Source organism: Rhea pennata, chromosome 17 (genome assembly GCF_028389875.1).
Source record: "Rhea pennata isolate bPtePen1 chromosome 17, bPtePen1.pri, whole genome shotgun sequence".
Classification (NCBI taxonomy): domain Eukaryota; kingdom Metazoa; phylum Chordata; class Aves; order Rheiformes; family Rheidae; genus Rhea; species Rhea pennata.
In genome coordinates, this window is record NC_084679.1 from 4,206,722 (window position 1) to 4,230,087 (window position 23,366).

Consider the following 23,366-nt stretch of genomic DNA (forward strand, 5'->3'; position numbering starts at 1 on the left):
TCTTTATCAAATAATCAGATTTATGCTAATTCTTTATATATCATTTAGAAACGATTACTGAACCTAATGACCTGACTGAAGCTAATGAGATTCTTCCTAAAATGATAGAGTTTGGTGTACTGACTGATAACACCCTTTTGATGTTAAAGAATGTCTTCTCACAGGTAAATGTGTAATGGTTTTTATGTATGAAGTCTTCAGTGTTTCTGTGAGTGATTTACCTATTTAGTATTCTTCTAAGCACATGGATTGTTCATAAGAAATATTTTCTGAGTGAGCGTCGTTTACCAGAATGGAATTTGTGTTAATATTCAGTTTATATTTTTGATTCCTAAATTTTTGTGAAGATGGGGAGACAGATATTATTAATTGAATTACCTTGCCCTGCCTGAGAGATGTTTAAAAATATGACAACAGATAACTTAGCTTTTGTACTGACGGACTTTTGTGAAAGCGAATTGGAGCTATTCCCCTGTAGAGCTTGAGGCAGAAAGAATGATACTGAAGAGGTGATATGAAGAGAGAGACACTTAAATTAAGTTTAGAAGAACCTTAAGTGAATTGCTAGTAAGGTGACTGGATTTTTCTTTTTCTTTTTTTTTTTTTCTTTCAATGTGAATCCTCTAATGTATGTTACCTGTTTGAATTGTAGGTGTTTTTGCCTGTTCTTTCCTATAATCTACAGCAGGCTGAGGAAGCTTTCTTTCATCTAGATAGTGAAGAAACAGATTCTGAAAAAAGGAACTTAACTGAGACTGAGGTTGCAAAAAGGAAAGAACAGCCTGTGGAATACTGTAGTATTAAGATTATGAGGAATGAGTTCCTAATGAACATGCAAAAATTCTTAAGCCATATTCAACGGACAATGCAACAAATTGAAGGCAAGTATTTTGCCTCTGCCAGCACTCTGCTGTCTAAAGTACATGACAGTAGAAAGAACTTCACCTAGGAATGTCTTTGTTTAGAATGGCAAATACATACAGTTTCTGGGGAAGCTCCAAATCTGATTAAAATTTTTTGTTGCTGTAACAGTAACATTTTTACTGCCTTAAACGTAGCAACGGTATGGGGAGACAGACCAAATCAGTGATGAGTATTCTTGCAGACAGCCTGGAGTAAGAAAGGAGAGAGGATGAGCAAGCTTCATTGCTTGCCAGTGTCCATGGGACTTAGGCCATAGCAAGCTATAGGAAATGGTAGACCAAAGCAGATTTTCATATGTTCTCTAGTATCTATTCTCTAACAGCGGCTAGTGTTATAACCGTTGAGGAAAGTGTAGTGGACTGCAGTAGGCAGGCTGATAATCATCTTCAGTGAAGTCCTAACCCTGATTCTTGATTAGTTTGAGAGTCAGTTAAGGCTTGAAAACTGAGGCTTTTCAGTTACGTCCAAATATATCTTGTTTGTGCTGTGTTAACTTTGAAGCAACTGGACATGTTTTGCTATATTCTTAAATGGCAGAGAAGCCAGTATGTTATCTGTCCTCAAGATAAAAGGTGTAAGCTGTTTCTGGTATTTTATTTTAACGATGCTGGTGGAACAAGATAGTTAATTTTAGGTACGTTTTCTTCCAATAGGAGAGATTAAACTGGAAATACCAGATATAAATCTAGATGGAGAAGTGACTGTTCTTGCCACAGTTCCAGAAGTGGTTGAAACTCTGGAAAGTTATGCAATGACCTGGCAAGAATTAATATCTACAGCTCTAGGGGAACAACTGAAAAAGGTCCCACAGGTAACGCTGCCCATAACAGCAACATTGTTTTACTCCCAGTGATGTTTCTTCATTCTCCGCAGGAATCTTTGGCAATGTCTTGTGCTCGTTTTTAATATATCTTCATGTCTGATGGTTGAAAAGCCCATTTGCTAATTAATGTGAAGGAGAACAAGGGTAGTGGGGAACTGAGTGAGTCTGGGAAATAGAATATAAAGCAATTCAGTTCAAATCCTATTTGGACTGGAAACTAGGAAAAGCTGAGACACTTCTGTTACCTGCACTCTTACTTCTAAAACCTGTGAGATAGCCATGAAATACTAAAAACTGCAGTGCAATTTTGTTAAAATATAGCAGTATATTTTCCCTTGGCAAGTTATCTCTTGCAAACCAGAAAAATTGCAACTGTAAGACACTGATTCTTCAAACAGTTATACATATGAGTAATCTCCTTAAAGTGATGAGACATTTCATTTCTACAAAGTTTGTAAGAATTTGCAAGCTTAGAGTCTTCAGCTCCAATTCTGGAATTTACTCCCTATGAGCAGTTCCTCAGCCTGAGTAAAACCCTTTTGATTTCAGGGATCTTTTTCTGTGTGTTATTTTTTCATGATTGATTCAAATCTGTTTTCTCTCAGTGTACAGCATGTTGAAAAGAAAAAATAAATAAAATCATAAAGATAATTTACAATTTTTATTTTACTTTTCACTACTTGTAGGGTAATGGTCCGCTTGCAGAAATTGATCTCTGGCGTGAAAGAAATGCTACTCTAAGTGCTCTTTCTGAACAGATAAAGCTTCCAGAAGTGAAAAAAATTTTGGCAGTGCTACAGGAAGCTGAATCTGAGCATATTGGAAGTTTACAAAATGTCTTAACTGATCTCCGAAAACATCATGTGGAAGCTCTAGATAATGTTAGGTTTCTTTCAACTCTTGAGCGCCATTTAAAAGTATGTATCCCTAAGAAAACTTTCGGAATTTTTAGCAGTAGTTATCTCAGTTTGGTTTCTCTGTTGATATAATCACAGCTTGTTTATTTTTTATTTTTACTAGCAATAAAAGTATACTCTAGATTTTTATATTTAATAAAAATAAGATGTGCTTATTTTGTTTGAGATGCAGTTGTTCTAATACTTGAAAATAGAAGTAAACACAGAGTTGTGAACAACCTGGTTTATTAAATCACAACCTTGAGAGCATTAGATAGGATAGCTGAATTAATGAAAACAAGAATTCCTCTGCTCTGTGTTTGAGCTAGCTTCTATCACTAGTTATAGCTGATGTCTTTTGTTAAGAGCTGTTGAAGATCATTCAGACATCCACTTGGAGAGCTGTGCCAAAACCAAGCTTGGGGCATCTTATACAGAAAACAGAAAATAAATAAGAAAGCACCTAATAAGTATTCAGAGCAATAGATGCAGATCTGTGCACCCATAACCATCTATGTAATTTAGATTCACCAGAGTGTTTACTTGACTGGTTATGTATTTACTGATGCCATAGATTTTCTTAACACCCAGGTATTTATAGAATAAATGCTGGTTTATAGAATAAGTATTTGTGTATTTTCATGACAGGTTATTTACAATGTTTATAATATGCTTAATAGAATTTGACACATGGCACCGGGTTTAATGTTGTGTTGGATACAATTCCTTCTCTAATGAATGCCCTGAGAATGGTATGGATTATCTCACGACACTACAACAAGGATGAGAGGATGGTACCGCTCATGGAACGAATTGCATGGGAAATTTCAACAAGAGTGTGCAAAGTTGTGGATTTACGTTCACTGTTTAAGTAAGTACTGGGTTCTTCTTTAGCTAGGCCATACTTATTAAAAACTTTGTTTTAAGGAAAGTATGGTAGGTACCAGTTTCAGCAAATAGTTTTCAGTGTTTTTTACTATCTGAAATTGTGTTAGAAAAACTTAAATGTCATTTTATTTTATAACTTGCATACATTACTGCATCAGCCCTGAAAAAACAGATGCTTGTCCTCTTTTGTCTCAAAAGGGCATAAATAAATAATACCAATGCATCCAATAGAATTGTAGTGGTACAGGAGTGGCATAAATGTAATCAAAATCAATCCTGAAATAATAGCTCCTCTCAAAATTAGTCCTGCTGAAAATGAAGACCTCACAATTACATTTTAAGTTTTGCCTAGATCTTCTTTATTTAGAAGCTGTTAAACCAGGGTATATAAAATTCAATTGAGAAGTTTTCTAGCAGTACTGTTTCCATCTACGATCTCTTAACTATTTTGATTTTGTTAATAGAGAGGATAGAACTGCTGCAAAAAGCAAAGTAGCAGAAGCTAAAAGCACTCTTGAAGAATGGAAGAAGTCTTATTTTACTGTTCGTGCCCAAATTGAAGCATCAGGAAGAGAGCAACGTTGGGAATTTGACCGAAAACGTTTATTTGAAAAAACAGATTATATGGCTTCAGTCTGTCAAGATCTCTATGATACTTTGCAGGTAAACAGTAATAAAGAGAAGGACTGTGTAATCAGTTTCTTCTTTTGTAGAGGAGATTCTTCTGCATTATATATGTTGAAGTGTTAACAGCATTTAAGGTTTTTTTTTTTTTTTCGTCTGTGTTTAAGACCTGAACAGTGCCTTTGATTTCAACAGAGCTGAATTAATGCTTCAGATGAAGTAAGTGCTTGCATCTTCTTAGGATACTTGTTGAGGGAATGAATTACTGTGTGTGCTGTTGTTACCAATATACGAACGTGCACCAAATGTTTCATGGATTTGCCATTTTTGTAGTTTGCTAGTTTAATGATGTCATTTTAGATAAAATAGTAAGTGTAGTATTATATAAAATATGACTATGTATGAATTGACATATCAATTGTAGGATAACTTATGCAAATGGATAGATGTTATATTTAGATCTGTTTAAGGCAAGGTGACTAGAAGTATTAATAGTCCATTAATCGTCCATCAGATGCTATAGACTGTGTATATAAAAATCTAGTGGAATGAAAGGAAGTAATAACTTGGTATTATCTGTGTAACAACTGCAGTGTTGGACGGTACAGTTTTTTCAACTAGCTACTTGGAATCTTTAATAGGAGTATATAAAAATGTAAATCACAGCAAGAATTTATTGCTCTGTAGGCTATTCGTATTTTTTAAAGGAAATAATCACAGAAAGATAACAGTTATATGACAGAAAAAAAAATAAAGCTTTCTGGTTTGTTCTTCCAAATGCACAGGTCATTGAAGAGTTTTATAATATATTTGGTCCTGAACTCAAAGCTGTCACAGGTGATCCAAAACGTATTGATGATGTATTGAGAAGAGTAGATGGGCTAACTAGTCCAATGGAGCAACTGACTTTTGACCCTTTTAGCATTAAATGTGCATATCAGTGGAAATTTGTTATGGAAGAATTTAAAGGAGAAGTTTCAGTAAGTGTCACATATTGTGATTTTCTTGTTCTTGTATTATTTCCTATATAGAAATTCCTTTTAGAGTGTCAGCATTTTCATTTAAAGAAATAATTTTGCAAAATGGAAGAATAAATGAATAAATGAAAATGTGAAGAGGTTGACCAATTTTTTAAGCAAGTATTTTGTTTTCAAGTTGTTTTTGCTTATAGTTCTACTTTATTTTGTGAACTGGTGAAACACATTATTTGTTCATTGACAGAATTGCTACAATGTGTACAGAGGTTATGTATGACCTCTCTGTACTCATGTGCTGACATATCTCAATCATGGCCTTCAAAGAAGTAAAGCTTTCTTTTCTGGATTCATTCAGTCCTTCACCGTCAGCTAGCATACCCACAAAGCACAAATTGTTATGATGCTTTTTGTGACTTATGTTCCTGCCCTGTAGATGCTGGATTTAACACTCATTTGATGTGACTTAATGGAAAGTATGTTAATAGTCAGTTATCAGTTTGTATTATCAATTTGTTAATAATTTATAATACAAAGACTAGTAAAAATATGCTCGACCACTATTTTAAAAAGATAATTTCATTTTGTCTTCCCTTCTTCATTTTGCAAGTTAATCCTCTAAGTGATAGGATTTCTTGTCCTTCTTCCTTTGTGTTTGTTTAGGTTATTGAAGAAGAGGCCAAAAACTTTGTTGACGAATCTTTTAAGACTCTTCGGTCAGCAGAAGCTGCATTTGACATGCTATTAAACTTTAAACACATCCGCTCTCGTGAAGCCATTAATAAGCAGATGATGATGAAGTTCAATGATATTTTGGACCAGTATTGTAAAGAGGTATTTCATTTAAGGATTTCTTAAGAAGTACACAAAACTCTTTACCTAGTGAAAATAAATCTGTGTATCCATCTGAACTTGTGTGTAGTGTCATTCACCATCTGAAGGACTCACAAGTTTTTAAAGATAAGTGTAGCAATTGTTCTTACATTTTTTCAGCTTATATGAGGACTGACATGGTTAATTTGTTGAAATGCATGTGTATATATCTCTGTATATGTGTGGAGCTGAAGAGTGTTTGCATGGTATTTGTGCATGTTTGAATGTAGCGAAGCTTGTGGCTTTAACTTGTAGGTGAGAGTACTCCTTCCTGAGAAAAGTCCATCTTTCACACCCTAGACTTTTCTTGTGCTGGACAAGTTCATGGTACTATCAAAAGGTCTCAGAGATCAACAGTGAAGGCAGAAATAATTTCTGACTTGTCTGTATATTGGAAAGCTTTTGATATTTCAGCATTTTTCTTGGTATTTCAAAGAACATTGAGTTTACCAGTAAAATGTCTTCTTACAGAAAACATGCACAACAGCAATTCCCGAAAACACAGAAAGGAAAATAGTCAGTATAATGCAATTAACACAAACAAAAGATGCATGAGAAAATAATTGTTTTTATCCTGCTGCTGGAGTTAGACTCAGAGATTTGCTTTATACCTGGTTAGATACTGATCATGGAGATGCAAGTGAAGTGATTCTTTACAATATATTATTCTCTTTTAGGTTGGAAATGTAAAGGAGATCTTTATTCAGAACCTCAAAAATCCTCCTCTGTGCAAGAATCATCCTCCAGTGGCTGGAGCAATATACTGGTCCCGATCCCTTTTCTATCGGATCAAACGCACTATTATTCGATTTCAAGAAGTAGAGGAGTTGCTTGCTAGTGAACGTGGAAAGGAAGTACGTTGGTTCTGTTGCTGTGTAATGAAAGAAGCAATACTCTCCTCATACCTTTATTCTGAGTCTGTGAAAGTGCTCTAATGTGAGCTGAAGTTCCAAGAATGTCTTTGGACATAGTGTTACATGTTATGAATGGGAGGCTGATTGAGACCTTCCATGGATAGGCAGTGACAGAATCAGCAATAGAAGTCAAGAGCCTAAATTCTCCCTCACCTTCATTAATTACAAGGTTTTACTTGCCCTCTCATTTAATAAAAATTAGAAACATATTAGGACAAGATAGTGAAATTTTTATTTCTCTTGATCTTTAACATGATTTTTACTGAATTTCCCTCTCTAGGTAAAACAAATATATCTCCAAGTGGCCAAGAAGATGAAGGAGTATGAAGATCAGAAGTATGATCAGTGGAGAGATGGGACAGAACAGATACTCCCACAGCTATTGAAAAAAACACTGCTGACTAAAGTTGTTTCTGCTGGTGCTATAACACGTACTAACCCAGAGACTTCTGAGCAGGTGAGAGATGAGAAGGTAAAACATCAGACTTCTCTGTGAGAAAGAATTGAAATGAATTTGATGGTCAGTGAGATTTTTCAAGAGTGATATTTTAAGAAAGGACACAGATTTTGAAAGGAAGATTTCAGCAGTTCTGAACTGAGAATTATTTGTGGTCCTTCATAGGACACGGTTGCAATTGCTGATTGACCTGGCAGATGGATGAATGTTGTTTCTCTGTGTGTTTCTATGTGCTGTAATTCCTATTAAATTTGTTGCAATGTCTTTGGGACATTACAACAAAATTTGGGACTGAAGTTAGATAGAGGTGGGTGCCCAGTAGAGATCTTGCAGAACCCCATTCTGATTAATCATTTGCTTGACTGTGAACTTCCTCTGGGCTTTCTATTATAATTGGTTGCAGCAGAACGTAAACAATGGTGATTTGGTTAGTTTCTTGTAATCAGCTTTCACTGAAGAGTTAATTGTGTTTAATTTCTGAAATTAGAATGCTGAGTTTGATATCTTAATTTTAAAGGCATTTCCAAAAGCTCTGAATGTCAGCCATTCTGTCTGACCTTTGCCAACTACATTATCAAATATCCCTGAGATTTAACTTTCGCCTTGCTTTGTAGCAATTTGGTGTTCCCCTCCTTTCTTCTTCTGTTCCTCTCTTGTAGGGTTCTGTAACAGACGAGCCTGTCACCACAGAGAAAACTGTCCATTTCAGTGTGAATTTTTCTCCCAGACTCCAAGAGATTATCAGTGAAACAAAGTACATGGAACAAATGGGATTTCCGGTGCCAGAAATGGCAAGAAATGTAGCATTACAAGAAGACAAATATCTCAGGTAAGGCTATAACCAAATATCTTCTCCCATTCATGTTTAGTGCAATGATTCAAGTTATTTAACTCCAAAACAGAATGAGCCCTGAGTCATCCAATTTTGGAAATATGAGATCTTGTAATGATCTATTTTTCATGAGTAAAATTACTAATGGCCACTTTACATTAGTAATCTTTTCTCTGGTGCTGTCTGCATCTTTCACGCTCTCTGACTCTGTTATACAAATTAACATCTATCAAAACTTGCAAGTATAAGAAGGAAAGAAATAAGTTTGTTTTGCAATGAATTGTTAGTGCCATTCAGATTTCAGGTCACATTCAAGGTCACTTTCTTGTGCAGACATGGACAGTCACTTTGTCCCAAATTGTCACAGGCATTTAGGGAAATAAAAATGCAGATACCAGTCCAATTGGCTTTTAAAGATCACCCATAGGATTCATGTATGTGCTTCAAACTGAGGCTGCCTTAAATATTTTTTTCTGGGTTGGGTCTGGAGGAATTGGTCTAGTTGTTGTTGGAGCCATACGGAATCTTTCATTTGTTTTCAATAGGAAATGAGCTAATTTATAATCAATTCAGTGATTAATTTGTTCATATATTGTTTTGTATAGAAGTCTGAATAGTATGATGAGAGTGATCTGCACTTTGATCTATGTTCAGACCTTTATTTCCAGACAATCCTGATTTTTATGTTTTCTGACGTGCTTTTCACACTCATTAGGTATATTGATGGACTGAAAAACATGCTGGATCACTATCACAGATTAATGGGAACATTAAATGAAGCGGAAACCAAGCTTCTTGATGACCATATTCAAGAGCTCTGGAGAGTATTCAAATCAGGACATAGGAGACTCAACTGGAACTCCTTAGGTAACTGAGATGCTATTTTAAAATAGCCCTAGATACTGATTCTCAATTTTTTAAAAAAAAACTTTTTTAATTCTTCATTTTATTGCGTCAGATGAGAGTAGTGTATCCCTAAATAATTCTTCATTTTGTTGCATCAGATGAGAGTAGTGTATCCCTAAATAATATATCCTATTGCCACTTTCAGAGACGAAATATTGGGTTAGAGAGTGTCTGATTCAGGAGGGCATTTCTTATGTTTTTATTATATTAAAGCACAATGCGAAAATGGACATAGAATGTTGAATAACAACTAGAAGGAAGCTCTCCTGTGAGAAATGATCTAATCCATCTTTCTGTAAAGTACTAGTTCAGTCACAGAGATTAACACATCTGGTTGTGACAGTTTTGATGTGTTGGTGAAACATTTGATAAGAGAAAGATGTTTGTGATTTATTTCAAGGTATTAGTGACTTCATTGTTCGCTGTACACAAGCCATTGGGAAGTTTGAATCACTTATCCATCAGATTCATAAGAATTCTGAAGACATAAATAACAAACTTCTGTTAATAGAATCAACAAATCTCTTCAAGCCTCCACCTCCAAAAAATGGTGATGAACTTCCTAGTAAGTCTTTATATTTTATATTTTCAGTTCCAAGCTCTATGGTGTTTTATTTTGCTCTTTGCCTGCTACTTTGCAATTCTAGTTGCTAAGATCAGTCTTACAATGATTTCCAAAGCTAGTTACAGTAGTCTTTCACAATGTAACATATGAAACAACAAGCAGAGCTTCAGTACCCTAAATCTGACAGTATCAGTGAGAGAAACACAGAGACGGGTATGTAGATCATCTGTGTCTATGTGTGTAGACCTGTGCCTACCTTGTCTAGCTTTTTCTTGCTTTCTTCTCCCTTCTTGTGTGCAGTAGAGCAGTACTTAGGGCAATCTTCACAGAGCATCAGTACCCTTCAGGGGCATCTGAACTGCAATGGTTTCCTCAGGGAAACTGCAGTAAGGTGACCTAAAACTGGCATCATCTCCCAGCTCTCTCTGTCACTTGAGTGAATGAGTGATAACCAAATTTCTTATAAATCTTCGTGAACTTTAAAGAGATTACTCTCACTTGTAATGGTTGCTATTGAGTAATTGATTCCATATAAAATCAGAGGGCTGAAATATTAATAAATCAAGCAGTAATAAATGAAGATATTTTTATGAAAGATCAATTTCATGTTTGTAAATAAAGTCCAGTTAATTATTCATTTTTTAAAAATCTATTAGATGTTTTGTAGTTAATGCTATTTTTTATCTTTTGCAGAAGTGAAAGAATTTTTTGAGTATGTCAAGTGCGAAAGAGCAAAAGATGTGGAACACATGGTCAGAAAATATGTTGCTATTGGACCATTGCTAACAAAAGTGGAAGGGTTGGTTGCCAATACAAACAGTGGGAAATCTCCCAAATTATTTTCCTATTATGCATACTGGGAAAACAGGATTTATCAGGTGTTGACACAGCTAATTCTGAAGTAAGTCAATTGTTTGCTTTAAAATGTTCCATCTTTCATATTCAGGTTTTTCCAGATCTGTTGATCTAAATTCATATATACTGGTATTCTGTTTGAACAACTCTGTGATCTGGAGCTTGAGACAGATTTGTATTTCTCTTGGCTTTGTATGCGCAGACTGGAGAATGGATTACAAGGCTAGAGGAGAAACCCTAATTCTGAGAAAATGAATATTGACAAGTTGTTGGCAGAAGAGGGAAATAGGATACCTTTCCTGTGGTGTGTATAGTTTCCATATGCCAGCGTCGTTTTTAAAATCAAGGCCTTGCTTTTACCAAAAAAGGACAGTCTTGAGAACTTGGCATCTGGATGCCATAAGCATTGTTGTAATGCAGGGAATGTGAATGTAAAGACAGATTTGCTAGGCTATACTTTATCTGTCTGATAGCAGCTGGTGCCAAGGGGGTTCCTGTGGCCGGATATTATAAAGACTTTTTACAGTATCTCCAATAGGGTATTGTGTGGGTGTAGAAGCTTGCTGAGACATGCCTTCTGCACATAATCCATGTATTTGTAATCTGGTCCATGCTCAGCTGACCTCAGTGTACTTTCTGTGCTGGAGTTTTGCCTTGGAGCCAACCATAGTCTCAGGATCTTTTTGCACCAGGGTATCCTCTTCTGTTCCTTCTAATGGCTTCTTCTGGCCAGTGAAGCTTTTGCATTAAGTCAGTGTTAGTGGGACAATTCTCTCTCAGATACACGTCTGGGTTTCCATCTGAAGTTGGTGTTAACTGACTTCAGATGTATCTGCTTATGTATTATAGAATCATAGAATCCGTAAGGTTGGAAGACACCTCTGGAGATCATCTAGTCCAACCCCCCTGCTCAAGCAGAGTCATCTGGAGCATGTTAGACAGGGTTTCATCCAGGTGGGCTTTGAATATCTCCAGAGAAGGGGACTCCGCAACCTCTCTGGGCAACCTTTTCCAGTGCTCTGTCATTCTCATAGTGAAGAAATTCCCCCTCAGGTTCAGGTGGTACTTCCTGTGGTTCAATTTTTGCCCATTGCCTCTTGTCCTGTCACATGGGACTCTAAGTGCATAGTTAATAATTGCAGCCTCTGCTGGGCATTTCCATGATTGGCAGTACCTGATTATAACTTTGACTGTTTTTATCTCCTAGGAATTTGCAAGCTTTTAATGCCTCCATTGTTGCAAATGTGCCACTGTTCCAAACAGAAACTATTTTGTCTGCTCCTGAGATAATCTTGCAACCTAATGCCAGTGAGATTGACAAAATGACTGTACAATGTATCCGAGACTGTGTTGAAGTCACTAAGGTGATTTTTGATTAAGACTTACTTGTTGCTAAATTTTCCTGTTATCATAATGAGTTAATTTTGCTTTATAGTTGGGCAAGTATAAATAGCAAAAGGAAGATATGTTTTGCCTTATCTTGAAATCAAAATATTCAGTACGTTGTCCTAATTTTACAGACTGTTCTGGTTTTACGAAATGATGAGACGAGAAATAAAATGACCCTAAATCTTCATACAGTTTTTATTCAGGCAAAACTGCTTGTCGTTCTTCAGCAATTTTGCCTTTGTAAGGCCATGATTTGGTTCTGTAAATCAGCTAACATCAAAAGGAAATACCTTTCAGCTAGTGCTGCAGAGGTTGCTTTCTTATCGATGAATCAGTTGGTGGGGTGAGGAATGTGGTAGTTTTCTCTACGTTACAACTCTCCTCAAAAGCAGCAGAACAGTTTGGAAAATGTTAGAAGAGGGGCATAGCTGCTGTGTTCATCTAGGACATCAGATTTGCAGCTGAAGGAATTACCTAGGTTGTTGGCAAAGAAGTAACAATAGTTCACTGAATGAGTATGGTTACAATCAACTTCCTTTCAGAAAAGAAGCCAGAAGTTGTGGCAGCAATCCTGGCCTTTACTGTTGGAGAAATGATTCCAGATGACCTAAATTTTTTCATTTCAGGTGACAGCTATTCTTTCTGCTCTCAGATTTGCTGTTCTGTTCCACTGCAACATCCAGCCTGTTTGATCTAGTACTTGATTCTCTGTACTGTGCTATATTGTCCCTTAGTGGTGATTTTAAAAGCAGATTGAATAATGCATGGAAAGGTTTTGTTAGGATAAAATTTAACTCTCATCTCAAGTGTATGGGGAAGTATAACCTCTTTTTTTACTGTCAGAAAAACAATTGATTTGAGAAATCAGTTACGTCATTTCCTACTTAGTCTCCTAAATAACGATGAACAATAACAATTTGATGGATATTATTCTTTTTACAAAGTAATTATTTTTCAACTGTATCTTGAAAACTCTAGCATTTTGTACGATGGATGCACGGCACATGTATTGAATGCCCTCCTCAGCGGGTTGAAGAGGATGAAGTTATCACCTTGAATTTTTACAATGACATCTCCCAGAACCCTCTGGTAATTGAGCAGGCTGTTCTCATCACTCAGAATGTCCATAAACTCTTGGCTTATCTCGGCAATTATTTGAACCGATGGAAGAGGTATCGTCTACTATGGAAATTGGACAAAGACATAGTCATGGAGAAGTTCGCTGCAAAAAAGCCAGCTTGTGTCACCTTTGATGAAAAGTTGCAGTTCTATATGAAGGTAGCTCAAGAAGTGACTCAACAGCCATTGGTTAAAGATGAGCGGTTTATCAGGCTTCAGCTGGCACCTTTAGCCTACACCGTGCAGGAAAATGCCAGAGGCTGGGTGATTTCACTTGGAAAGTTGCTTAATGAGTCTGCGAGAGAGGAACTCTTCAGTCTTCAGGAGGAGATTGAGGTAGATGCTTTCAGTTCTTGTTGTCTGATGCAACTAGCACTGAGTAGCAGCTGATCATTTGAACCACTCTCTCAACTGATTGAAACTAGCTGGTGTACTCTGGTGTGCTATTCATGAAAGAAATGATTTGGCTCTCTCTGGAGCTAGGAAACAGGAGAGAATAGTGATGTGGAGAAAAAGGACTTTCTCCAATAATGGTGAAAGGTTCATACTGGTAATTCTGAAGTTCTCATTAAACTACTAACTGCAGCTTCTATTTTGTTGTACCAAAAACATCCTTGCAGTAGTGTACTTCTTGCTGATTTTTTGATATTATCTTTAGCACATTAACCAAAAGTGAAAATGAATTGTCATGTTCTTTGCTTATGTTTGCTTGTGTGATTTTGTTTGATGTATGATTCTGCTGAATTGTTCTGTTAGTGTTGCTTCTAGAAATTATTTTTGCTTTTTACAGAAATTATCACAGAATCTTAAGACACCTCCTGATTCCCTGGAAGATCTCAAATTTGTCCTTGGCACGATTGCAGAGATCAAAGACATGTCTTTAAAGGTGGAACTGAAATATTCGGACATCCAGGAGAGATACAGAACTCTTGCAATGTACAATATTCCAGTGAGTGAATGTTATGTCTTGTCTCATAAAACATTTGGAGTTTGGGCTAGAGGCACAAATGTCATACACTGGAATGAATATTTTCCTTCTAAGACATCTTACAGAATCACAGAATCATTGAGGTTTGAAGGGCCTTCTAGAAACCCTCCAGTCCAACTCCCCTGCTTAGAGCAATATGTCCTTTTAAGTGGACATACTGCATTTGTTTAAATCTGATTCGGTTCACTTGAATGCTGTTTTTGTGTTTTGCAAATATAATAATGTGAGCGTGCCTGCTTCACTTTCTTATGAGTCATTATTGCTTGTGTGAGATGTTACTTGTTTTGTTTTAGGTAGCTAAAGAAGAGCAAGAGATGGCTGGCAAGATCAGGGAAAGGTGGGAGACACTCTTATTTGAGGCTTCAGAAGTTGATCACAGCCTTGGAAGCATAAAAAGAACATTTACAGAGGTAATATTTGTAATATTGAAAAAATTAGAGGACACTTACAGAGGTAATATTTGTAATACTGAAAAAAATGAGAAATGGAAAGGCAAACAATTTAAACATTGTTCTCTTTAGATTACACGACAACAAGTTGCGGACTATAGTAAAGAGATAGCAGATTTCTTCCATAAATTCACAACAGAGGGGCCTGGTGCTGTTGGGGAGGATCTTGATAAAGGTAAATGGATTAATGTATGTGAAGTGATGTCTTAACAATATTGGCCTTCAAATTTTATGTTAAATGAGAAAATTGTGATTTCCTGTTAAAAATCAAACTGATCAACCAGTAATATGACATTTTTAGTACTACAGCTTCTACAGACTATATACAAGTTCTGCCTTATTTGTCCTTCATGATCGATAGGAATGCTCATCTAGAAAATTTTCTCTCCTAGGGCTGGAACTCATGGACATATTTGAAAAAGAAGTGGAAAAACTGGAAAAAAGTCATCAGGAATTGGGCAATGCTGAGAAACTTTTTGACTTGCCAATCACATTGCACCCTGAGTTAATGAAAGTGCAAAATGATATGAAAGGTCTAAAGCAGATCTACGAAATTTATAAATTACAAAGGGTAAATATTGCAGTGTGTATGTACACATGCACACTTACGTACATACACATACACAAAGAAAAGAGGGAGAGACAGAAAGAGGGAGAGACTGTGTTGTCCTCTTGTTGCTATCAACTCTGCTCCTAAGCCTTTGCATGAAATGAGCTGTGATCTTTAATTGACTATTGCCATGATACAAATTTAGTGACGATAGTACAGGAGTAAAACAACACTAAAATAGTGGGCCAAGCGCATACTATTATCAGAGAGGAACAGATCCTGATTGTGTTGGGTGGTCTTACTCCACAAGGAAGTCCTGATGACTTCAGTGGGACGATGTGTACAGATGACAATGGGTATCTCAGGCATTAATTGACGTGTCCTCTCTTGGACATGAACCTGTCTCTTCCTCTGTTTGTAAAACATTAATACAATTGCATCCACATCCTGGTAGGATCTATGGATCCTATTGTAGTGAGGAAAAATATATATATTTTTTGTCAGAACTAAAAGGGAATGTGGTATTTTTTCTCCTGATGACTTTACTCCCAGGCAGCTAAGGAGGAGTGGTCTCAGACACTCTGGATAAACCTCAATGTCCAGTTTCTTCAGGAAGGAATTGAAGGATTTCTTAAAACTCTTCGAAAGCTGCCCAAACAAGTCCGCAGTATGCCAGTGGCCTTTCACTTGGAAGCAAAAATGAAGGCATTTCGAGACTCCATTCCTTTGTTGCTTGATTTAAAAAATGAAGCTTTAAGAGAAAGGTTTGGTTTGATTTATTTAAATCCATTATTCTGTATACAAGGAAATTTTGTTTGTTTTGTTAGAACTTTTAATTTCAGAAACTGGGATCATACTTTACCTTCTGTTTAATAAACTTGTGTGATAGCATGTAAGGAGGCCAGGATGGCTAGGATACCTGCTCTAATCAAAGTACTAATGCTTATTAAACAGTGGAATATAAAAATAGAGTTTAATTGTCATGTATTAAATTACAGCTGTTTTCAGCTTTACTGTGTCACAGTGTCTGGTGCAGTTTTTGATATGTCTGTTCAACACACAGGCATTGGCAAGAGCTTATGGAGAGAACAGGAACAAGTTTTGAAATGACAACAGAAACATTCACTTTGGAGAATATGTTTGCTATGGAGCTTCACAGACATTCAGATATTATCAGTGAAATAGTTGGAACTGCTGTTAAGGAGCTTAGCATAGAGAAGGTAATTTCAAAAGCCATAATAAAGCTAAAAAGACATAAATGGCAACAGGCTGTGTCTTTATGTGAGGTATTTATTGACATGATAATAATTTCTGTCATCTTCAGGGACCTGCTGTGATGTAGCTGACAGTAACTAGATCAATAGCTCAGTTAATAAGCTACAACATGGCACAGCATCTCACTACCTTGGCTTTGACAGTAGTATATTGGATTTCTGTCATTAAAATAAGTGAGTTTGGTCTGTAAAAGGGGATCTGGTGAGAATTTATTATGTTTTCATCATGCTGTTTTGGTGTAGGCACTTCTTTATAAATCAGAGTTGGAAAATATGTGCGAAGATTATGCTGACCTAACTGATTTTATTTTTATACTAGAATTAGAATTCTCTACCTTTTGAAGACTGAAACACTCACCTTTTTTATGCTCATATGCAGGGTGTAAAGGAAATAGTAGAAACATGGGAACATATGAAATTCGTTGTACAAAAATACTTCAAAGGCACTCAGGAACGAGGCTTTATTCTGGGATCTGTGGACGAAATTGTACAGATTCTTGATGACAACACTGTCAATCTTCAGAGTATTTCAGGCAGTCGATTTGTGGGCCCTTTCCTGTCAACTGTTCATCACTGGGAAAAAACTCTGTCATTGATTGGTGAAGTAATTGAGGTACGGATGTAAGTGCTGGACTAAATAATTAACATTTATTATTTACAATCAGGGTTTTTCATTGTGTTTTTTCTTTGATGGTAACATTTGACTTTCTTAGATCTGGATGGTGGTTCAGAGAAAATGGATGTATCTGGAGAGCATCTTTATTGGTGGAGATATAAGATCACAACTTCCAGAGGAAGCAAAAAAATTTGACAGCATAGATGCAATATTTAAAAAGGCAAGTAATTGACTTATGATCAAAATAATGATTTAGTGTGTTTTGCTTTCAATTCCATAGTTATCTGTAGTCTTCTACTCAGAAATGTTATTTGTAATACCACTGATGATGGTACGTTACAATGAATTGAATAGGAGATTTGGAACCCAGGGACTCTGGTGTTACACTTCCTTTTTGCCATACACAAGTACTTCTCCTAACTTAGCTAAGCTGGGCAGAGTCGTGATCCTTAGCTGGCAGTACTGGGCAGGCAAAATCCCCTTTTCTTTTCATTGGATATACATTTTTATCGTGATAGTGGAAAGCTTAGATGTGTTTCTGTAGGTGGAGGAGCTGTGTGTACACTAAAAAGGCTTTGCTGGTATAGTACCACTGTTCCTATACTGAACACATACTTCCAGTATGAATTTGGCTTAATTTTCTTTTTCCTGTCTGCAAAATTGAAATAATACTGTGATTCTGAAATGCTATGTCTGCTTTTCCCTTGAGTACCACGGTATACGGGAGCAAAATCCAGTACGTGCTTACATTTGCTTGTCTTGGGATATGAATTTCTCTCACTTACACTTGTGCTTATGGCAGTATCTCCTATTCATGCTCTCAGCTTTGAGAACACACCATCTCCGTATGTTCCTATAGCACTGCAACAATAGGAAACTGTATTTAAACTATCTCAAATTCACTTCTGTAAGAACATATGTTGCTTCTGTGTTTTGTCACTTGTTAAATATAATTCAGTATAATCCATTGCTCTTCAGTATTTTCTAAACTTTCTTTTCTCCCCATGTAGATAATGGATGAAACTGTAAAAGAACTAGTGATAAAAAAATCCTGTGAAGCCCCAAATCGACTGTCAGACCTCCATCATATAAATGATGGGCTAGAAAAATGTCAGAAAAGCTTGAATGATTATTTGGATTCAAAGCGAAATGCCTTCCCAAGATTTTTCTTTATATCTGATGAGGAGTTGCTTAGTATCCTTGGAAGCAGTGACCCACTCTGTGTCCAGGAGCACATGATAAAGGTACAATGTCCATCTTTCCACATCTTTCCTGTGCTTTTAGATGTTTAAAAATTGTCAGATTAGCGGACAATAATCTATATGCTGTTAAGGATGTACTAGTATTTCTTGCATATATGGAACATCTTGGCAGCATCTTGGAGAAACTTCTGAATAATGAAATGAAATCCAGTCCATGGTCTATCCCACCTGTTACACTGGCCAGTAATAGTTAGTAGAGGAAGGTTCAAGATGCCCTGGAATAATCAATCACGAAATAACCTTCCTGTAGCTCTTGATAGATTTTGATAGATCTTTATTTTCTGGAAAAAACATATGTAATTTGGGCCAGGTTATCTGCCTGTTTATTCTGAAGTTGAGCTTATGAGCATTCATCAGCATTTTTATTTGATTACTTAGAGTTGGATCCGTTTCTCTTTAGAGTGCATGGAAATTTCCTTTCAACATTAAATGGGGATTAGCTACACTTAAATCTTAAAAGCTTGGCTTCTCAAATGCTAGTGAGTTTCTTTGTTGATGCATTTCAGATGTATGATAACATAGCTTCCCTGAGGTTTCGGGATGGTGATAGTGGTGAGAAAATTGCAACAGCCATGATTTCAGCTGAGGGGGAGGTAATGGAATTCCGACAAGCTGTAGCTGCAGAAGGCAGAGTGGAGAACTGGATGACAGCGGTGCTAGCAGAAATGAGACGAACAAACAGACTCCTTACCAAGGAAGCCATTTTTCGATACTGTGAAGACAGAAGCAGGTGAAACAATCAGTGTGTCAAGCCTTATATGGCATTATGAGCCTGTAGCAATATAGAAAGATAGGGACTTCATTTTTTAATTTATACACAGTTTAGCCTCTATTTCTATGTGTGGAAGAGTATGGATATGTGACTATATAGTATTTTAACTGACCAGAAGGAACAATATGTTATCTATTGTCATTTCTTAAGTCTTGAATATTCATTTTTAGTGATGTGTGCACAGTGTGTTTTTCTCATTGTGAATTGCACTTAGGCTTTGCACATGGAATAGGTAGCTTTTTCTATGAGAGACTTTACTAACTTTCAAAATCGTATATTATACCTTGACAGAATTTTATGCATCTCTTTAAAGTTCTACCCATATTGTAGTTGCTGCAGAAATAGAGGGAAGAACTCTTTTTTTTGCCCTTAGGGTAAAAGAGGGCTTCTTGTGAACAGTAACTCAGACTCCCTCACTGTATGTGTTTCCCATAGAGTTGATTGGATGTTACTCTACCAAGGCATGATGGTGCTGGCTGCTAACCAGGTGTGGTGGACCTGGGAGGTGGAAGATGTCTTCCGGAAAGTGAAAAAGGGAGAAAAACAGGCAATGAAACTTTATGCTAAAAAAATGCATCAGCAAATTGATGACCTGGTTACCTGCATTACAAAGCCTTTGAGTAAAAATGACAGAAAAAAATACAACACTGTTCTTATTATTGATGTTCATGCGAGGGACATTGTTGATACATTTGTAAGAGACAGGTAAGCCCTCCAACCTATTTAGAAAATACCAAATCTGTAATTTATATTCCCATCCTTTTACTTCATGTGAGCAAACCTCTCTTGTGTAGTATTCTGCAGGCTCAGGAGTTTGAATGGGAAAGCCAGCTGCGTTTTTACTGGGATCGAGAGCCGGATGAACTGAATGTGCGGCAGTGCACAGGCACGTTTTCCTATGGTTACGAGTATATGGGTTTGAACGGACGACTTGTGATCACTCCACTTACAGATCGTATTTATCTTACTCTCACACAGGTATATGTTCAAGGAAAATTTTACTAACATACTCTTTTAAAATATGCTTCTGTGCAGTGACATAATTATTTTATTGCCACTTTGCTATCCCCTAGGAGACAATGTGAACATGAATGTATTTAGAGTAAGTTGCAACATCCTTCTAAGCATCAGTTGCAGTATCGTCAAAGATAATATAAAATTCATTCACAGATCGAAATTTAAGGCATTTTGTATCCAAAGATTTGTTAATGATTTTGTTACCAACCTAATACAAATGTAATCCAAACATTGCTTTGCTTTTTGGTTTGTCTCCAAAGGCTTTATCCATGTTTTTGGGAGGAGCACCAGCAGGGCCAGCAGGTACAGGGAAAACAGAAACAACTAAGGATCTGGCCAAAGCCCTGGGCTTGCTGTGTGTAGTGACAAACTGTGGAGAAGGCATGGATTTCAAAGTAAGAGTTAAAACACTGTTTTCTCTGATAAAGTGCAGCTACTGCCCTTTGTTGGTGCCCAGGATGTGGACATATCCTGAACTCCTGAATACATATTTTGCTTGGAGCTGCTATGCAATTGATAATGCAATATTATAAAAAATGTCTATTTTGAATAAATTACTGAAGGAATTCCAGGATTCCATCGGTGCTTTCAAGGAGGGAGAGCAATGACTAGATACATGCCTAAACTCACCATAGGCAATCTGTACTTGACGAGTAATTACTGGAAGACCCTATGACAGATTGCTAGCTCCTCTATAAAAGCTTCTCATCTATAAATATCCAGAGGTTCCACCCAGTTGTTAAGAGTTTCAGCATACCTCAAAGTTTTGCTGATGCTGAGTATTTTATATACTCATTGCTGAGACTTTTCTTTTGTTTTTTAGGCAGTTGGTAAAATTTTCTCTGGTCTTGCCCAGTGTGGAGCATGGGGATGTTTTGATGAATTCAATCGTATTGATGCATCTGTACTTTCAGTCATTTCTTCTCAGATTCAGACTATTCGAAATGCTTTAATGAATCAGCTGAAAACATTTCAGGTAAACATTAACAGTCAAGAGTAAGTGTGAAAGCTGGTCGTGCTCTTGAGGCTAAGATTCAGGGCTGAACTCCATCAGTAGCTCAAAGGACTGTTTCTTCTGTAACACATTTGTGCTGAGCATTTCAAACTGCAGAATATGTGATCTCAGTTTCAGACATATTAAATCCTTGTTGATTTTTTAGTCCTTTGCTGGGTTCTTTCTTTGTAAAGAAGGATATTAGTAAGCTTGTAACAGTAAAAAAGATAACAGTAATTAGAGATAAAAGTAACTTAACTTGATAGAGGTTGTAAGGCTTAGTTTACTGATGTTTATAAGACTTCAGGATTCTCAGACTGAGAAGTATGAAATGTCTTGATGGTTTATATCCAGGATGCAGATAGTCAGATGAATGTATCTGAATGAATATTTGAGCTAAATTTGGGGGATATTTAAGTGAGTTCCCCAGTATTACTGTTTTTGCTCTTTTAGTAAATAGTGCTATTTTTTTTGATTCAAAATACACATTGTTCTAATGTTTCCCTATGGTTTTAGTTTGAAGGACAAGAAATAACCCTTGATAACCGAATGGGCATTTTTATTACTATGAATCCTGGTTATGCTGGCCGGACTGAGCTCCCTGAGTCTGTAAAAGCTTTGTTCAGGCCTGTTGTTGTTATTGTACCAGATCTCCAGCAAATCTGTGAAATCATGCTCTTTTCTGAAGGATTTCTTATGGCAAAGGTAAGAAAATTGCGTTGCTGTCCTTAACAATATACACACTTGTGTATACATGGTCAGTGTTTGGTTGTGACTTACGGGCTTGTGATTCTTGCAAATAGACCCTTGCCAAAAAGATGACAGTACTATACAAGCTGGCTAAAGAACAACTTTCTAAACAACATCATTATGATTTTGGACTGCGGGCCCTTAAGTCAGTGTTGGTGATGGCTGGAGAGCTGAAAAGAGGATCAGCAGACCTCAATGAGGTAGACTTGTGACTTAGTTACCCTGGTCAGATCGTCTTTTTCATTAGGAAGAGGATGAGGTTACACATCTGATATAATTTGTATACCTTAGAAGTAGGAGCACTTGTGTTACTTGTCACCGTTTTCTTGCTGAGATTTGTCATGCCCTCCACCACCGAGTTAGCATCAGAACTCAAATCAGGGTAGAGAAACCTATAGAAAATGAGGTATTTTGCTCCTTAGTGTGTATTGTATATGTGACCTTGACAATGATGAATGCAGGATGAATGAATCTGGATAAATAGCCCAAGCTAAGTTTTTTGAACATTTTATGCTAAGTAGATGCCATGCAGTTGTTAACTGTGTAGCTCAGAAAGTACATCATACTTACAAATGAAGATTTTTCATGCTGGTTTGATTATTATGGTTTTCTTTTATACCTGGTGTTTACTTCCATGTTGACAGTTATGACACTCAGTTGCCTAGGGAAATTCTTATTCAAATTTCGGCTTAAAAAATTGAGAGAGAGCTAGAAGAAACTCTCCTATAAAGTTATGTGCATATTTGCAGGTTGACAGGAATATAATGTTAATTAATGATCTCAGGGGAGCTACAGAGCTTAGGTGTGTTCATGGAAAAGTTGGTTATTTTAACATCAGATTAGGTCAACAATGGTGTGGGCTGCTCCAGCCATTCTCACTTGGCATTTGATTATTAGGATACAAAAGGACAGTATATTATTCTTTACCTTTTGATCAGCCTAATCCTTATAAAATGGTCTTTTTTTCCATTAGTAACTGATGCCAAGAAAGCATTCCCAAAGCTGTGCTAAAGTAATCATGCAATAATCTTTTAGAGATGTTTGAAATTACTGTATGTTAGATAACTGGTTAGCTGTCTGGTAGAGATTGATCCTGCTATGTTTTGTCCAGGATGTCGTACTGATGAGAGCTCTACGAGATATGAATCTTCCTAAATTTGTGTTTGAAGATGTACCCCTCTTCCTTGGCCTCATCTCTGACCTGTTTCCTGGCCTGGATTGCCCTCGAGTCCGCTACCCTAACTTTAATGATGCTGTAGAACAAGTGCTGGAAGAAGGGGGTTATGTTGTTTTACCAGTCCAGGTAGTAAAAATGTTAATTGCTTTAGTTTTTGTCATAAACATTAGGGCAGATCTGCATTGCTGCACTCTGGAATGGCTCCCGCAAAAACAGGAGAATTTAGTTGGTATAATCTAGCTGCTGATCTGGTCCATAGATGATTTACAGTCTATTGAATCAATGTGTATTTTTCAGGTGGATAAAGTTGTTCAGATGTACGAGACAATGTTAACTCGTCACACTACAATGGTGGTTGGACCTACTGGAGGTGGCAAGTCGGTTGTCATTAATGCTTTGTGCCATGCTCAAACCAAGTGAGTATAGAATTTGATACATGGAAATCAGGAAATCATGGCACAGTGTATAGACTGCATTA

General features: G+C 36.7%; 1 protein-coding gene across 1 annotated transcript in view; it reads left to right on the forward strand.

Annotated features, from left to right (window-relative positions):
• The window catches only part of DNAH10 (dynein axonemal heavy chain 10), a 59,207-nt gene that overhangs the window by 3,857 nt on the left and 31,984 nt on the right, over positions 1-23,366 (forward strand). The window contains exons 5-38 of the mRNA XM_062589790.1: positions 49-175; positions 751-881; positions 1,578-1,735; positions 2,434-2,664; positions 3,324-3,514; positions 3,996-4,194; positions 4,941-5,135; positions 5,793-5,963; positions 6,680-6,856; positions 7,197-7,373; positions 8,033-8,202; positions 8,921-9,072; positions 9,512-9,676; positions 10,370-10,577; positions 11,739-11,895; positions 12,899-13,375; positions 13,830-13,988; positions 14,321-14,437; positions 14,549-14,651; positions 14,869-15,047; positions 15,579-15,790; positions 16,090-16,246; positions 16,680-16,913; positions 17,014-17,136; positions 17,927-18,160; positions 18,685-18,908; positions 19,386-19,655; positions 19,745-19,928; positions 20,228-20,362; positions 20,791-20,943; positions 21,478-21,666; positions 21,765-21,911; positions 22,823-23,014; positions 23,186-23,304. Coding sequence (XP_062445774.1) covers positions 49-175; positions 751-881; positions 1,578-1,735; positions 2,434-2,664; positions 3,324-3,514; positions 3,996-4,194; positions 4,941-5,135; positions 5,793-5,963; positions 6,680-6,856; positions 7,197-7,373; positions 8,033-8,202; positions 8,921-9,072; positions 9,512-9,676; positions 10,370-10,577; positions 11,739-11,895; positions 12,899-13,375; positions 13,830-13,988; positions 14,321-14,437; positions 14,549-14,651; positions 14,869-15,047; positions 15,579-15,790; positions 16,090-16,246; positions 16,680-16,913; positions 17,014-17,136; positions 17,927-18,160; positions 18,685-18,908; positions 19,386-19,655; positions 19,745-19,928; positions 20,228-20,362; positions 20,791-20,943; positions 21,478-21,666; positions 21,765-21,911; positions 22,823-23,014; positions 23,186-23,304 — 6,217 coding nt within the window. The remainder of the gene's footprint in view (positions 1-48; positions 176-750; positions 882-1,577; positions 1,736-2,433; positions 2,665-3,323; positions 3,515-3,995; positions 4,195-4,940; positions 5,136-5,792; positions 5,964-6,679; positions 6,857-7,196; positions 7,374-8,032; positions 8,203-8,920; positions 9,073-9,511; positions 9,677-10,369; positions 10,578-11,738; positions 11,896-12,898; positions 13,376-13,829; positions 13,989-14,320; positions 14,438-14,548; positions 14,652-14,868; positions 15,048-15,578; positions 15,791-16,089; positions 16,247-16,679; positions 16,914-17,013; positions 17,137-17,926; positions 18,161-18,684; positions 18,909-19,385; positions 19,656-19,744; positions 19,929-20,227; positions 20,363-20,790; positions 20,944-21,477; positions 21,667-21,764; positions 21,912-22,822; positions 23,015-23,185; positions 23,305-23,366) is intronic.